Raw genomic sequence first — 15126 nt, 5'->3', positions numbered from 1 at the left:
CAAACCCTCGGTGACGTGACGCCGTTCGCTGATTGGCTTCCATCCTACAGCACAGTCCAAGCTACACGCGCGCCATGTTTAGTGGACACAAAGGTGCAGATTTCCCTGTTTGAGTGTGTATTACGACGATTGAGCTATATTTTGATGAGGGAAAAGACGAGGAGGATGATACGGATTAAACGGAGCGGTTGATTATTGCCGCAATGCCATTGTAAGTGTCTTTGCTCTGCTTCTTTCAAGAGTTTTGGGAGATGAACCGGGGGAGGCCTCTTCAACTCCCAATCCTCGCCGAGCCTGAGTTAGCTGGCATTAGCGTTAGCATGTTATGATCTGAGTTCGCTGGCATTAGCGTTAGCGTGTTATGATTTGGCATCGGCGAAATGCACATCATCAAGCTTCATATTAACTTAACGTTAGTGCGTTTGGTAGTTGACGACAAACTCTGATACTTGTAAAACAAACGATGTAAACAAAAGTCATTCACACGTTGCCAGTCTACTGAAACGTTAGCCAACGTAATGTTAGCAAAAGCTAACGTTAACGATAGTGTTAAATACGGAACACCCCAAGTAAAATGGTCAAGTGGCTAGCGATAGCAGAGCTAGTTTCCCGATCTAGACAGACACTTGCTGCATTTTAAATAACGTTAACTCAGTACAAAGCATTGCATTTTTGGTTAGGTTTTGTAATGTACTATTTATCACGCTTGCGTCCAGACAGACCTTCGAATCCGCCCACTCCACAGAGTTGAGTTTTGGCAGATGGAAATAACGAGTTGACAATGCAGTCTGATATCAGGCTAACATTATAGTACACTTAAGCGAAACGTGCAATTATCCCTTTTCAGCCCGTTCAGCAGCCAGGCTCCAGCAGCAGCCCAGCAGATACCCAAGCACCATGGGATCACCTCTCCCATCAGCTTGGCTCTGCCCAAAGAGGCTGACCTGGTCCTGACCCAGAAGCTGACTGAAACTCTGAAACCACATGGTGTGTTTGAGGAGGAGTTGGAGCTGCAGCACAGGTATGGAAGCTTTCTTTCACTTCTTGACCGTTTCCTTACCTCACTTCCTCACAGTTATGATTTGAGCAGTTCCAAAACTGACACAAGATTGGTAGTTTTCAAGCAACTTGACCATACTCAGATTCGATTTTTTCTTTCTTTCTGAAAGTAAACTTCATTTGGCTAATAGGATATGTGTGCAAGAACGCAACTTGAATTCACAGGCATATGTTTTCTATCCCACTGTTGAAATCAAAACATGATATTATGCGGCCTAAAACGTAATTGGTTTCGGTGTGGTTTTGTGTCCCAGTGTCCTGGCTGGATGTCATCATGCCATTGTTAAATCAATCCTCGTACTGGTGTTATTTACAGCTGCAAACAGTTAAATAACATCCTCAATGAATCATGTTAACACATAAGCGGCCATACTAATCTTTTTTCGGAGTTATGATATAATGTTGTCATATCTGCTTTTACGTTGTTGTTGTTTTTTGCAGAATAATGGTGTTGGGTAAATTAAACACGCTGGTTAAGGAGTGGATTAAAGAGATCAGTCAACAAAAGGTAGGAGCTTGTTGGGTTGAAGCTTCTATATCTCCCTTGTTGCAAAATTAATATGACACATATGACCCCAAAACATGTTATTGCACAGATACTACAATGTGTGTGTGTGTGTGTGTGTGTGTGTGTGTGTGTGTGTGTGTGTGTGTGTGTGTGTGATTTTAGAATTTACCTGCCTCAATAGTACAATCTGTTGGAGGCAAGATCTTCACATTTGGCTCCTATCGTTTGGGGGTACACACAAAAGGTAATAAACAGTTTCTTACTTACATTATCACAGCTGTTCTTTGGCTTACAAGCCCTTGCAGGAAAAAACTACCGCTCCGCTTAGGCTTTGTTAAGGTGCTGGAAGCAAAGAGTATGCAATGAAAAGAAAATCATCTGCACACTTCAATCTGTGCAAAGGCTCACATTTATTTGCCAAGCTTTTTGTCTGTTAGACCTTCATCAATCATTCAATTTATTTGTGAAGGCACAGTGTACATTACTCAACATTCATCAGAGCATACATGGTAAAACAATAACAGGTAGCAGTTAACACAACCCCTTAAAATAAAGGTAAATTCATGCCATTACTTGACATAAAGCTATGTTCACAGAACTGTTGTGTATATATATATCCCTTTATGATTTCCCCCCATTTTTCTCCCCGGTTGTACTTGGCCAATTTCCCCCTCCTGCCTCGGTCGCTGCTCAACCCCCTCTGACCATCTGGGGAGAGCCATAAACTAGCACCCTGCTTCCTCCAACATATGCGCAGTTACCAGCTGCTTCTTTTCACCTGACAGCGTGGAGCTTCACCTTCACTGGCAGGACATTAGCACGTGGGAGGATCACACTATTCCTACCAGTTCCCTTCCGCCACCGAACAGGCGCCCTGACCGACCAGAGGAGGCGCTAGTGCAGCGACCAGGACACAGAACTGTTGTATAAAAGCAATATCACACTCAAGGAGGTTGTGCTGTCATGTAGTATAGTGTATATCAGCAGCACAGCCTGACCAAATCACAGCTGTGCTGATGTACAGTATAACAAAACCTAGAGTGTGACATTGCTTTTATACAGTGTGCTTTTATAGTGTGATATACAGTAGAACAACAATCCCCAAGTGTCATTGTGATTCATAAAATGTGATTAGACCTCATTCATCAAGACACATCGGTTGAATGATGTAATTCAGTTTATTACCATGGACAACTATGTAATTGAGCAGCACATGATATTAGTTTACAGACAATCACAGTAGGCTTGTGTGTATGAAGTGGCCATGTGATTTGCTGGTTTCACGAGGAACGCATCTGTCTGTCGACTTTTTCATTGGTGGGCTGGGCTGCCATGGCTGAAAGAATATGATGGCAATTCTGGCCCATATACAGGTCGATACAATCCATAATTTGAACAGCATTTTTACATTGATATGAATCTCTGCTCTTCTGACAGGTGCTGACATCGATGCCCTCTGTGTCGCACCTCGACATGTAGAAAGAACAGACTTCTTCTCTTCTTTCTATGAGAAGCTGAAAGAGCAGGAGGAGGTTAAAGACCTGCGGGTGATTAAAATTAATTTGACATTGCATACAAGTCGGAGAAGATTTTCCTTCCTAACGCAAGTTGACAATGTTGTCGTTCACACTGTCTCTAGGCTGTGGAAGAGGCGTTTGTCCCGGTCATCAAACTATCCTTTGATGCGATTGAGGTACTTAATGTCTATGCCTTTAAATAAAGTAAATGTTTGTTTGTTTTTAAGTAATCACAGTAATAATTGTTGTGTTTTTGTGTTCTGCTTTTTTATTTTAGATTGACATACTGTTTGCCCGGTTAGCATTGCCAACCATTCCTGAAAATCTGGATCTTCGCGACGATGGGCTGCTGAAGAACCTGGACATCCGCTGCATAAGAAGTCTCAATGGTTAGCACCGCCAACTGATGAAACAAAACTGCTACTATGAAGCTTGAAAGATGAGTTTTCAAGCGTCATAGTACCGTAGCCATTTTGTCAGTTAAATTTCCTTGGTGTCGAACAAAGTATTATGTATATTTGTGCTTTTCTGTTTTTGTTGTTGTGACCATAATCCCTGTGCTAATGTATGGCGTTATGTTTTGTTTTTGTTTTCTTGTAGGCTGCAGAGTTACAGATGAGATTCTCCACCTTGTGCCCAATATAGAGAACTTCAGGCTCACTTTGAGAACCATCAAACTGTGGGCTAAACGTGAGTTCAATCTGTTCATTCCTTTTTACCTTTTAATTGAAAGGTAAGGTGAACACCAAATATTCTTTGTTTGGATGAGTGTCTTTTGTGTAGAGCTATGTCACTTTAGCAGGCTATCTGCATGATTGTAGTCACTCAAAAGACCGTTGTGTCTGTTTGGAGGGACTATTGTGTCTTTGTCTCCCTACAAAACCAGCTTAATGACATCATGTAAACAAAGTCCAAACTGACCTGCGCAGGACTTTACTCAAAACAGGATTAGTTTGAGCAAAAAGAAACCTGCATGTTGTTGCCTTTTTTATGGGGGCTCAATGTGTTGTGTGCCCCCCCCCCCTCATGTTGCCATGGTGACTTTGTTTGGCTTGCTTGCATTAGCTACCTGGCAACCACACTCCAATCAGTCCAATCAGTGGGGGGATAAACAACAGCCACAGGTTTCCTCGACTGTAGAGCTGTTTTTGCTTTGTTGTAGTCTTGTGTGCTTTACCACACTTTTATTTACAGTTTTCCCCAGTTGTATTACCATTTGCAAGCACAATATTGTAATTGAAGTAGTAATATGATTTACAAATCTAGTATTCAACATTTACATCCATACTTTCAAAATACTGACTTGGCAGTGGACTGTAGCATATTATAGCAGTTTGTACTTGTGGTGTTTTATTTATATATATATATATATATATATATTTTGACACCTTCCTCTCCCAGGCCACAACATTTACTCTAACATCCTGGGCTTCCTCGGTGGGGTATCATGGGCCATGCTGGTAGCCAGGACTTGCCAGCTCTACCCCAATGCTGAAGCCTCCACCCTCGTGCACAAATTCTTCCTGGTCTTCTCAAAGTGGTGAGTGGTCCCGATATCATTCATCTCTGTGTTACATCAAAACAAACTGAACTGGGCTTTTTAAAGTCAAGACCACCTTATTCCACCAAAGACGGGTCCTAGTCAAGACCAGGATCAGAGAATTTCAGTGTCCAGTGTTTGTTCTGTGAAGGATGGCGATAAAGAAATTAACTGACTGACCTGACATCTTGTTTGTGTGGCAGGGAATGGCCAAACCCAGTTCTGCTAAAGCAGCCAGAGGACTGCAACCTCAACCTTCCAGTTTGGGACCCCAGGGTAAGGAGGAACACAACTGATTCAGTACTGTGATGATCGTGATAATAGTTCGGCAAGAGTGCTAACATTTTGTTGGCTATATGGATCAACCAAGATTGTAAAATTGCTGTCCTTCGAATGAATGCAACAATGTGAATGACAATGACAAAGACAATGCAATTTTTTATTTTTTTATATTGTTGATATCAGGGGTGATGAAAAACAGTGGCAAAAATATAATAATAAATATAACATAATTTTAAATGATTTATGTTCTAACAGGCGATGGTTGATTTATCAGAAAAGATGAGGTCGCATAACACTATATTTACACAATTGGAAACTGCAAAATGTGAAGCAGCATTTATATTTTATGCTATATTTATGCTATATATACAGGTTGAGTCCATGTCTCGTCATAGACACTGGGGTAGCTGGCTGGAGCCGTGGTCAGGGTGGGGTCAATCCCCCCGTTCTCCCCATTCATCACAGTTAGCATTTATAGCTGCTAGCCCAGCTCTGGCAGACATGATCGGTGACAGAGCATGTGAGCGGAGCGGGGGGATTTTGGCTTGAGCGGTGACCGGCCGGGGACCAGAGCGGTACCGGAGCGAAAGTTGGAGCGGCACCGATCACCTGCTCAGTCCCGCTCCAGTTCCGATCACAACATGTTCGAACCAGAATGCATCAGTGCGTAGCCATGTGCACGCCCACTATTTTCTTGCCAGCTGCTGCGAGATGAGAAGGAAGAGACTCATGCCCTGACTGAAGACAGACAAAACTTTTGTTTATTCATGTAATAAAAACATGTTCAATAATAGCCTGAGACTCCTCAGGCTATTATTGAACATGTAATAAGCGGTATACTTATTCCTTTTCTGCCTCGCGCTCCTGCATCTCCTCAGCGGGGCTGCTGCGTGCGTAATTACGCAGCGTACTGAGAGCCGCGCTGAGTGATGCCGCCCTGTTTGAAGTTTAATTTCGTTGCACAAGCCCAACTTTTCTTTATCATCTTTTTGTCATTCGTTTCTATTAATCTATATACATCGAATCCGACCAATTTAATCTGATAATTCATGAGATATCTATTTTTTTCTGCCAGCATTCGTCTTTTTCCCCTTGGCGCACAAGCCGCACATAAAGATGCAACGAACATGCAGCGACTCTGCTGAGCTCATGTTATTTGTAGTGAGCAATGCCCATTGCCCAGGCGTTTAAGCGCAAATTAAAACGCCCTGGCCTTTTTATCTTTTTTATTCTTTTGAGCGGAGCGGTGAGTGGGAGTGGGTGAAATCTGTATGGAGCGGTCTGGAGCGGAGCGGCCGCGAGCGATGGAGCAGGTGGAAAGGGCAGGTCCCTGAGCGAGGAGCGGTAATTATGACCGCTCCACTCTGCTCACATGCTCTAATCGGTGATTCAACCACCGCCGTAAACGCACATCTGAACAGACGTCTATGTACCTGCTCTAGAATCCCCAAGCTCTAGAATCCCCAATCCTGTAGTGTAGAGTCGCAGCACCGTCCTTTGGTGAGTCAGCCCATTGAGATTTGATTTTTTTACCCCACTCGTGCACCAGCCATAGTAACATTTTGTGGGCGTTCGCACACAGACAGACTGTATCTATAGTGCTGTGTTATTTGAGTTTGTCTTTGATCATGAATAATCTTCAAATGTCCTTGCATGCATGCAAACTGATTAGTCACATTCCTTTGTATTTCCAGGTTACTCCAAGTGACCGTTACCACCTGATGCCAATCATCACCCCAGCATACCCCCAGCAGAACTCCACCTACAACGTGTCTGCCTCCACCCGAGCTGTCATGGTGGACGAGTTCAAACAGGGTCAGCTGATACTTAACCAAGGGCTCACACCTGCCTCGTGGTTGGGGCCAGTTAACTTTAAAATGACAAAGTTGATAATTATGCAACTTCAGAACATTCTTGCTGGTTCTAAAGAAAAACCATTAAGCCATCATAAATTAAATCACGAACAGACATTTCAAATTCAGTTATTATGCTGTAGTTTTTAATTAATTATCCGTGACTTGGGCCAAAAGCGTAGCTACGAGGATATTTATTCTGTTTTGTAAATGTGGTTGGGATTTTGTTCTACTCCGAGTTAAACAAGCTTTCCCTTCCTCCTCCACAGGTCTCGCCATCACTGACGAAATATTGCAGAATAAAGCAGAGTGGCCCAAACTATTCGAAGCACCAAACTTCTTTCAGAAATACAAGTATGTATTAAGCTACCTATCCTGTTGGACGCACATGGTGAGATACAGATATTTCAATAAAGAATCCCATTTCCACAACATACACACATGCACACTACTTTATAATATTAGTATTTAATTCCCCCCTGACACCAGTTTATTATGTTTCTATTTATTCAGTTTGATGTTTTGAATATAACTTATACCTCCTGATAAAACTCGAACACATTCTTGCCAAAGTACGCTCCTCAAGCAGTGCCTGAAGCCCATTATCATTCTAATTCCTTAGCTGTGCCTCAACTTAGCACAACTTTATATTTGATGTGTTGTACTTTGCTTGATAAAGGATAGATAGGCACTTGGTTGTAAGAATTCCTATTAAATATTAAAGTTCCCTGGTTTCCCCTGTACCTTAACTTGTATTAAATTCGAAATAAAATGATTTAGTTCACAATTTGCACTATGTATTTCTTCTTAGTCTGATTTTACAGACTTCATTTCCTTTGTTTGTCATAACTGTATTTATTGTCAGTTATAGCCCAATACAGTAAATCAGTATTTGTAATTCTCACTCAAAGGAAGCCTTCTCAATTAGGCCCTTTGTACTTTCCATGCTTTAAACAGTTATCGGAGTCTTAATTATTTTGAATTTCAAAATGCACTTAATTTGGGTTCCTTGCTGTACATTGAGCATGTGTTCTACCTAACCTGAGAAGTTGAATGCCAGTTGTTCAATTAATCTGCAGACCGCTTTTTACACTACATTAGTAATTCAGCATATAGAGTGAAGCCTGCTCAACAAACGAAAGAGAAAGTGGGTAGTCTGTTCCAGCGTTGTTTTGGAGATGGACTTTTTTTGCCTTCAGCATTTTGTTTCAAGTTTGGAGCTCTTAATACAACTTGCTTCAATATCCTGCTCCTAAACAGTCTGCATTTTACATGACATGACATTACAGTCTTCATTTAATTTGACTTTGAGGCCAGCCTGGAGCGCCCGTCTTTGACATTGGATTCATTGTATTGTGATATTTGAATAAATCTGTTGTGTGTTCCGGGCTCACTATTTTTGTATTTTCCCAAATGGGGCCTGAAAATCCATATCTCTTTTTTTTTTTCAGATTGACTTATTTCTTTTATTTGTGATAGGAAGCTCAGGAAGCTCTATCCTTAATTTGGCTGATGATCTGATTAAACGCTTATTATGCCAAAGGACATCAGAGAGTGAGCAAGTTGTATACCGTTTGCAATGTTAATTCTTTGAATTCATTGTGTAATCTTGGCATTCAATACATGAATGCAGAGGTTCAATACAGGAACCACGAACACTTTGAAGCAACCAGTGCCTTTTAGCATTATTAGAAAAGGGAAAAAAAGACTATAGGTTAAGGAATAAAATATTACTCAGACTCCCAAGTGATGCTAATCATTGTGCTATAGCTTGGCCTGACAATTGATCAGCAAATGCATTCACACCTACCTCCGTAGATGAAGCTGGAGTTTGTGAGTGATGAAGCTGGTTTGTGATTGATGTAATTGTGGCTCCAGCTTGTGTAGAAAAGTACCGTGCTGTGACCCCTGTTCCCATTGTTCTGTCTCTTATGTTCCAAAGGCATTACATTGTGTTGCTAGCAAGCGCACCGACAGAGAAGCAGCACCTTGAATGGTGAGTACCCAGAAGAAAGAAAATTATGAAAATAAGCAAGCGGCAGTAGCCAAGTGTGAGTGAAACTAGACCGATTGAAGACATCTTTGTAGATGGTCTCATGTCTTTGGGTGAGACTGCGTCTTATTTGTGGCCATGCTGCCCTCCGAGTGAGAGAACAGTTGAATATTTTATTTCCAGCTGTTTTATCAGTGATAAACCTGATGTTTTGTCTGTCCCGTCAGGGTCGGCCTAGTAGAGTCGAAGATCAGGATTCTGGTGGGAAATCTAGAGAAAAACGAGCACATTACTCTGGCCCATGTCAACCCACAGTCCTTCCCTGGCCCCAAGGAAGGCAATGACAAGGAAGGCAACGACAAGGAAGGCAATGACAAGTGAGGACACCTGACCCGATGCTTATTTTATCATCATAGCAGGGCGTTTTCTCTTGGGCTTTTCAGTCATGCAACTCATATTAATTTCTAATAAAGATTAATATTTTTCTGCAATATTTTTCTCTTTAATATTTACTCTATTCTATTTACGGTACTCTGTCATTAAATTGTACTAGATCATTTTGAACTTGCTGTAAAAGTCTTTGTTTGCATAAAAGTTGTATATAAATCTTAGATTAGAAATGGAGTTAATTTTACTTTGGCGACTCATTGAACTGTATCTGTTCTAGAGAGGAGTTGAGCACAATGTGGGTGATTGGGATTGTCTTTAAGAAGTTGGAGGGGTCTGAAAACCGGAACATAGACTTGACCTTTGACATCCAGTCTTTCACTGACACTGGTGAGGATTTCTTTCTTCTTCTTAGAGTTACCGCACTGGCACAAAGTGGAGAGATGGTGTTGTGTGAATGAATCGATTGTAAATTACATGATCACAACTCTCCTTTTCATTTTGTATGGTTGCAGTCTACAGACAGGCCATTAGCAGCAAGATGTTTGAGCAGGAGATGAAGATCTCCGCCATGCATGTGAAGAGGAAACAGCTTCACCAGCTGCTGCCTAATCTCAAGCGGTCTCGAAAGGTCTCTTCCTCCCCTCTACATGTGCTCATCTTAAATATCAATGTTGGTCAGAAATGCTGCTTTTTCTGACAGCACTTAGGTTTGTGTTGATACTTGTGTTCTGTTCTCTCCCTGCTCCTCGTCTTCTGCAGCACTCCACAGACGGGCTTCGCCAGATGAATGACAGCAGTCTCGACCTATCTATCGACAGCGACAACAGCATGTCTGTTCCCTCCCCTACAGCCATGCCCTCTTCCACCCCAAATAAGGGTGCCATACTGGGTCTCCCTTGCAGCCCTATTGGGTAAGTGTTGCCCCAGATGCACTCATTGCTGACCTGCTGCTGCATTGTTGTTACACCCGGCCAGTAACTGCTTGGAACCTTCTTTAATACTAGTGTAGGATAGCTACAAAATGTGGAAACTTCCTTAGTGTCTTCCACTACTTGACAAGGTAAACTATGTTAGATGTAAAAAAAAAAAAATGCCCTCAAAGGCTGTTTGAAGGATATTCCCATGGCCCACATCTTGAAACAACAAAATGTGACGACATGAAGGGCTTTTGAATTTAAAATGCTTGTCATTTTTCATTGACATGTTTTATGTTTTTAAACATTAAGCTAGATGCCTACTTCATGTCAGGGTTCTTACAAAGTACTGTATTTGAAAGTGTGGAAAATGCTTGATTTTAGCCGTCATATTTTCAAGGTTAGGATAGGAATATGCTTGAATTTGAATATTTGCTTTGAAAAGTGCTTGATTTTCAACATTTTCTGGTGTTTCATCTTCTATACAATCACTCATGTAAACCAAAAATCTTTTAATACCTGAAATGAAACAATCCCATCATTGTATTTATTGTCTCCTGGCATCTCACACAAGATGTGGAGCAGACAGCGGAGTGGACCGGAGCTGGATTGACTGACATGGGCTCTGAAATGAAAAGGGGCGTTTTTCCGTTCACCTCCACTCTGCTCCACTCCGCGTCATGGGGGTTGACCATCTGCTCTCAGTGCTTGAAAAATGCTTGGCTTTTATACTCTTAAAAAACCCTGTTTAATTTGTTAACTTTTGTTGCATTTTCTGTAACCGCCACTAGGGCCTGTTCTGGACCTGCCATAGAGGCCACAATGGAAGCGGAGGGAGCGAAGCCCACAGTGAGCCGCCAGCGCTCCATCACTGCCACGGTGCCACCTAGCCACACGCCCCCTCCCACCATGGGCCCACCAGCTTCAAAGAGACAGGGCTCTCTCCAGTCAGAGACAACAGCGAAGAAGCTCAAAGTTGATAAGGTCTAGTAAACTGTGCATGAAGAAGTTCTGTGATACTAAGTCAATGAGACAATTTACTCTGTATTTTCTTTGGGTCTCATATATTGGCCTTGTCATTTTACCAGAAATAGTACCTGCGATAAGATGTCAGTCAAAACAACACACTGAGGACTAGTTACAAAGTTTGTATTTAAAAAAAATTGTTTTATGGTTCCTTACAGGAGTCAGCTTCAGAGACAGACACAGAAGGGTCCAGCAGTGGTCTCCCACTCAGTGAGACCCCCCCTCCCAGCATGAGCCCATCAGCCTCATCAGCTGATAAGGTCTGTTTCTGTGACACCAAGTCAATGAGACAATTTGCTCTGTAGTTTACTTTGGATCTGTTTCCTGTCATGCTCAGTCCTGTCACCATAACAGAAGTAGCACCTGCTGTAAGATGTTCAAAAGCAGTTAAACACTGAGGCCTGTCTAGAAAATTTGTATCTATAAAATCTGTTTTGTGATTGGCAACAGGAGTCCGCATCAGAAACAAACAGCACATCATCCATTGAAGGGTCCACCAGTGGTCTCCCAATCAGCGAGACCCCCCCTCCAGCCACCAAGACACCAGGCTCTCCGCAGGCAGAGATGCTAGCCAAGCAGTTCAAAGCTGCTAAGGTCCGGTAAACTAGGCTTCAAGTAGTCCTGTGATGTTAAGTAAATGACACAATTTGCTCTTTATTTGTCTTCTCAGCACACCTGAAGTTCAACTCTTGGAAGCTTGTACAAATGCATGTCCATGTTGAGTTTTGATCCTGATAGGACTCACTCATGTCTCTTTTCTTGTTCACCTCCTTGTAGGATCCATTCACTGAACCAACCAAGGATGATGAGAGCATGACAATTGAGGCAGCGGTAAAGAAGCTGTCCCTCTTTCAGTGGTGTTTATAATGACTGTGCATTAGTTCTGTGATTGTGGTCGTGTGTTTTAATGTGGTTGTAAATGTTCTCCAGGTGACTGAGAACATGCCTTCTCCAAGTGAAGTGAAGAGTGAGGCACAAATTCAGGTATTGTTGATACTAGCTTGATTTACAGATTGTTTAAATTGTAATGTTGTACTTGAAACATACTAGTAGTACTCTTGTCATGTGAGAATCCACCAGAAATGGACCCGCAACCCGTCTGGTTCCAATGATCCATAGTTTATGATACCGTCCTGAAGTTGTTCATTAGAGCTGCCACGATTAATCGATTAGTCGATCGACAGAAAATTAATCGACAACTATTTTGATAATCGATTAATCGTTTTGAGTACAATTTTAAGAGAAAAGATCTAAATTCTCTGATTCCAGCTTCTTAAATGTGAATATTTTCTGGTTTCTTTACTCCTGTATGACAGTAAACTGATATTATCTTTGAGTTGTGGACAAAACAAAAAGAGATTTGAGGGCGTCATCTTGGACTTTGGGAAACACTGATCGTCATTTGCTACCATTTTCTTGACATTTTATAGACCAAACAACGAATCGATTAATCGAGAAAATAATCGACAGATTAATCGAGTATGGAAATAATCGTTAGCGGCAGCCCTATTGTTCATATTTTGCAACTGATCTTACTGTTTGTCTGCCCCCTGCCCTCTCAGAGATTGTCCACAGCCGACCTGTCTGATGTGCCTCTCCTCCCCACCAACCCCATTCCCGTGGTGAAGAACTCCATCAAGCTTCGCCTTAGCAGGTAGAAACAGAGAATCACGTGCATAGAAACTCGTTTCACCTTTCCCTGGCTCCTCCCCCTTCTCTTCCCTCCTAGTCTACCCCAATTCTATGGCAGACATCCTCGCATAGACACTGAGATTCACGGACGGCCTGTGGTAAGACAGACTGACAGACAATTATGAGTCGAGGGGCTGTAGGAATGTCATATCTCTTATTAACACAACAGCCACCACAAGAGGGCAATGAAGCCCTTTCTGCCGGTCTCTTCCTCAACCACAGTGGAGCAATGGGTACAAGTTACACCAATGCACTGTTCAAAGACCAATTCACTTGATGAAAATGCAAAACTGGCACCCGATTACAGTTAAAGGAGCACCTTTATTTTCAGTAATCCCTTCACAAATGGCTGGCTCTTAAAGGAAAGGAGAATGGCGTTCATGTTGATGTCATATGATATGATATATGATTTTATATGATGTGATATATGAGAAACCCCCGGTGTGAATTTGTGTTTTTGATTACTCACATTTTTCCTTCTCCCTTCTCGTTGTATTGATTTGGAGGTCAGATGCTGGTAACAAGGTTCTGCTTGCTAATACTGTGCGTTCTTTGTGAGGATGAACTACAAAGACATGCGTTATTAAAAAATGTTACAAATAAAGATTTTACTGAGATGTTTTTATCACTGTTGTGGGGTAACTTTCCTGAAAGCGCTGTAACCGGAAAATAATAGTTTTGTCGACGGGCATCTGTGAACTCTTTGAACAATGATGCTTTTACATCATTTGCTGTCTTGGATGAGCTATAATTTATGACGGGGGGAAAAACGAACATCGCTGTTTATTCAATGTTAATTCTTTTTGTTTCTTGTTTTTTTTTTTTTTTTGGATGAAGGGGACAGCAGTGAGTATACTCCAGATTTGGTTGCACCAAAAATCCCACAGTCACCGTTAATGGAACTAGCTCAGGTTTGAGTACACACAACTGACCAAAATGGTACTCACATCTGTGGGGACTCTAGTGCCAGACAGTAAGACGGACCGTGTACATTAAAGTATCTACTGTCTACTTTTACATCATACAGTCCTCCACACTTGTACCACAATGGAACAGCCTCATAAGAGGAACAGGTAGATGAGTATTTAGCAAGCAGGCTAGGTTGCTTTATATGTAGTTGTGAAATATCTTGCATCCTCAAGCTAGTTTCATATTTTGACATGGTTTTGACTGAGTAGATTTCTTCTCCACCACCAAATACAGTACAACATGTTTGACACTGTAATCTGACAAACCAGTGAACTAATCCCATTCAGTGAAAGGGGCATCACAGATTAATATCAGCCAGGCCACAGACATTTTGATGCACCTGGTCTATTACAGGTTCCTCATCAACTGGAAGACCCTAATTATAAGATTCATAAATGAATGCTCTGATTATGCCAAATGTTGAGTGTTGGCAAAATAATTTGAATTAGATAGTATGGTTGACCGATTCTTGAACTTTTAAGTATAGGATACATCCATTGTACAGTAACGTTGTGTCTTGTCTTGTACACTATAAAAAAAGAGGATTAAAAAAGAATAATTTTGTGTGGAGTATAAGATTTTAGCCTTGATGGATTTTTGAATGTGGCATTAACGATGTGATTTGTATTACAAAAGAAATGTGATATACAAGTTTTGTGAACAAAACAATTTATTTTTTCTTTCTTTTTGGTTGCTTGGTCACATAACATTTGGAAATTAAGGAATATTGCAGAGGCTAAGACTTTAGTTTGATTTAGCAACACAAACTTTGTTTTGTTTACTGTATTAAAAGCATAAAGGTGTATGAAATTCACTCAATATTTTGTTGAAGCATCTCAACAGTTTTTGAGTTTGTCTAGATTGTGCTTAACATAGTGGAATATGTTAAAATGAAGCCAGACTAAGACCACTCATCTTATGGTGCGTAAATCTACCTGTACAGATCATTTTTTCAATGAAGCATCCTCTTGTTCGTACAATGCTCCTTTTCAGTTCAACTTTTTCTTAGGCTTATTTGTAAGGACGAGGTATTGTACTTTTTCACAAATAAAGGTCTGCGATATTGCAAAGAAATGTACTGAGAATCTTCATTCTTCTACCAACAAGGACATTTCGCTGTGTATTAAAGTTGCATATTTCCATGCATACAAAGAAGCGGCTGAGTTTTTCCACAATCATTTGAAATAAAAGCCAGATGAATTCTCTGAAATATGTATCATCAGCTGGGGGGGATTTCTGTCAGACAAGACACCCAGATATTCAGCCCAGGGAGGAGACTGATAACATGGCCTAGTTAAAGGTTTTCTGTTGTTTGCATCCCAATCCGGTCAAAATTTCCCAAGACGTAGCTTGTAAGAGCGTGTATGTTGTTGCTAAGGAACA

The 15126-nt window shown here is 41.4% G+C and overlaps 1 protein-coding gene across 3 annotated transcripts; it reads left to right on the top strand.

Annotated features, from left to right (window-relative positions):
- Window positions 1–75: 75 nt before the first annotated feature.
- Window positions 76–14811, top strand: LOC310781951 (poly(A) polymerase type 3-like; the record flags this gene model as incomplete). 3 transcript variants are annotated; one of them, XM_083642595.1, is made up of 24 exons in its annotated part: window positions 76–211; window positions 848–1021; window positions 1501–1567; window positions 1730–1811; window positions 3005–3114; window positions 3207–3260; window positions 3362–3473; window positions 3685–3774; window positions 4486–4624; window positions 4828–4900; window positions 6601–6721; window positions 7029–7113; window positions 8702–8755; window positions 8980–9129; window positions 9420–9529; window positions 9655–9770; window positions 9902–10053; window positions 10848–11040; window positions 11241–11342; window positions 11533–11676; window positions 11860–11913; window positions 12013–12066; window positions 12645–12736; window positions 13612–14811. In XM_083642595.1, exons 1-24 carry the CDS (start codon window positions 204–206, stop codon window positions 13622–13624), a joined length of 2349 nt encoding a protein of 782 aa, XP_083498721.1. In that variant the 5' UTR covers window positions 76–203. The 3 variants fall into 3 exon arrangements, with proteins under 3 accessions (XP_083498721.1, XP_083498722.1, XP_083498723.1); XM_083642596.1 differs by lacking the exon at window positions 13612–14811 and having other exon boundaries at window positions 12645–13594; XM_083642597.1 differs by lacking the exons at window positions 4828–4900; window positions 6601–6721; window positions 7029–7113; ... (10 more) ...; window positions 12645–12736; window positions 13612–14811 and having other exon boundaries at window positions 4486–4628.
- Between the last annotated feature and the right edge of the window lie 315 nt (window positions 14812–15126).

The sequence above is a fragment of the Poromitra crassiceps genome (genome assembly GCF_964638095.1).
Source record: "Poromitra crassiceps genome assembly, chromosome: 9".
Taxonomy (NCBI): Eukaryota; Metazoa; Chordata; class Actinopteri; order Beryciformes; family Melamphaidae; genus Poromitra; species Poromitra crassiceps.
The sequence above is the reverse complement of the archived record's forward strand: the minus strand, read 5'-3'. Positions and strand labels throughout refer to the sequence as shown.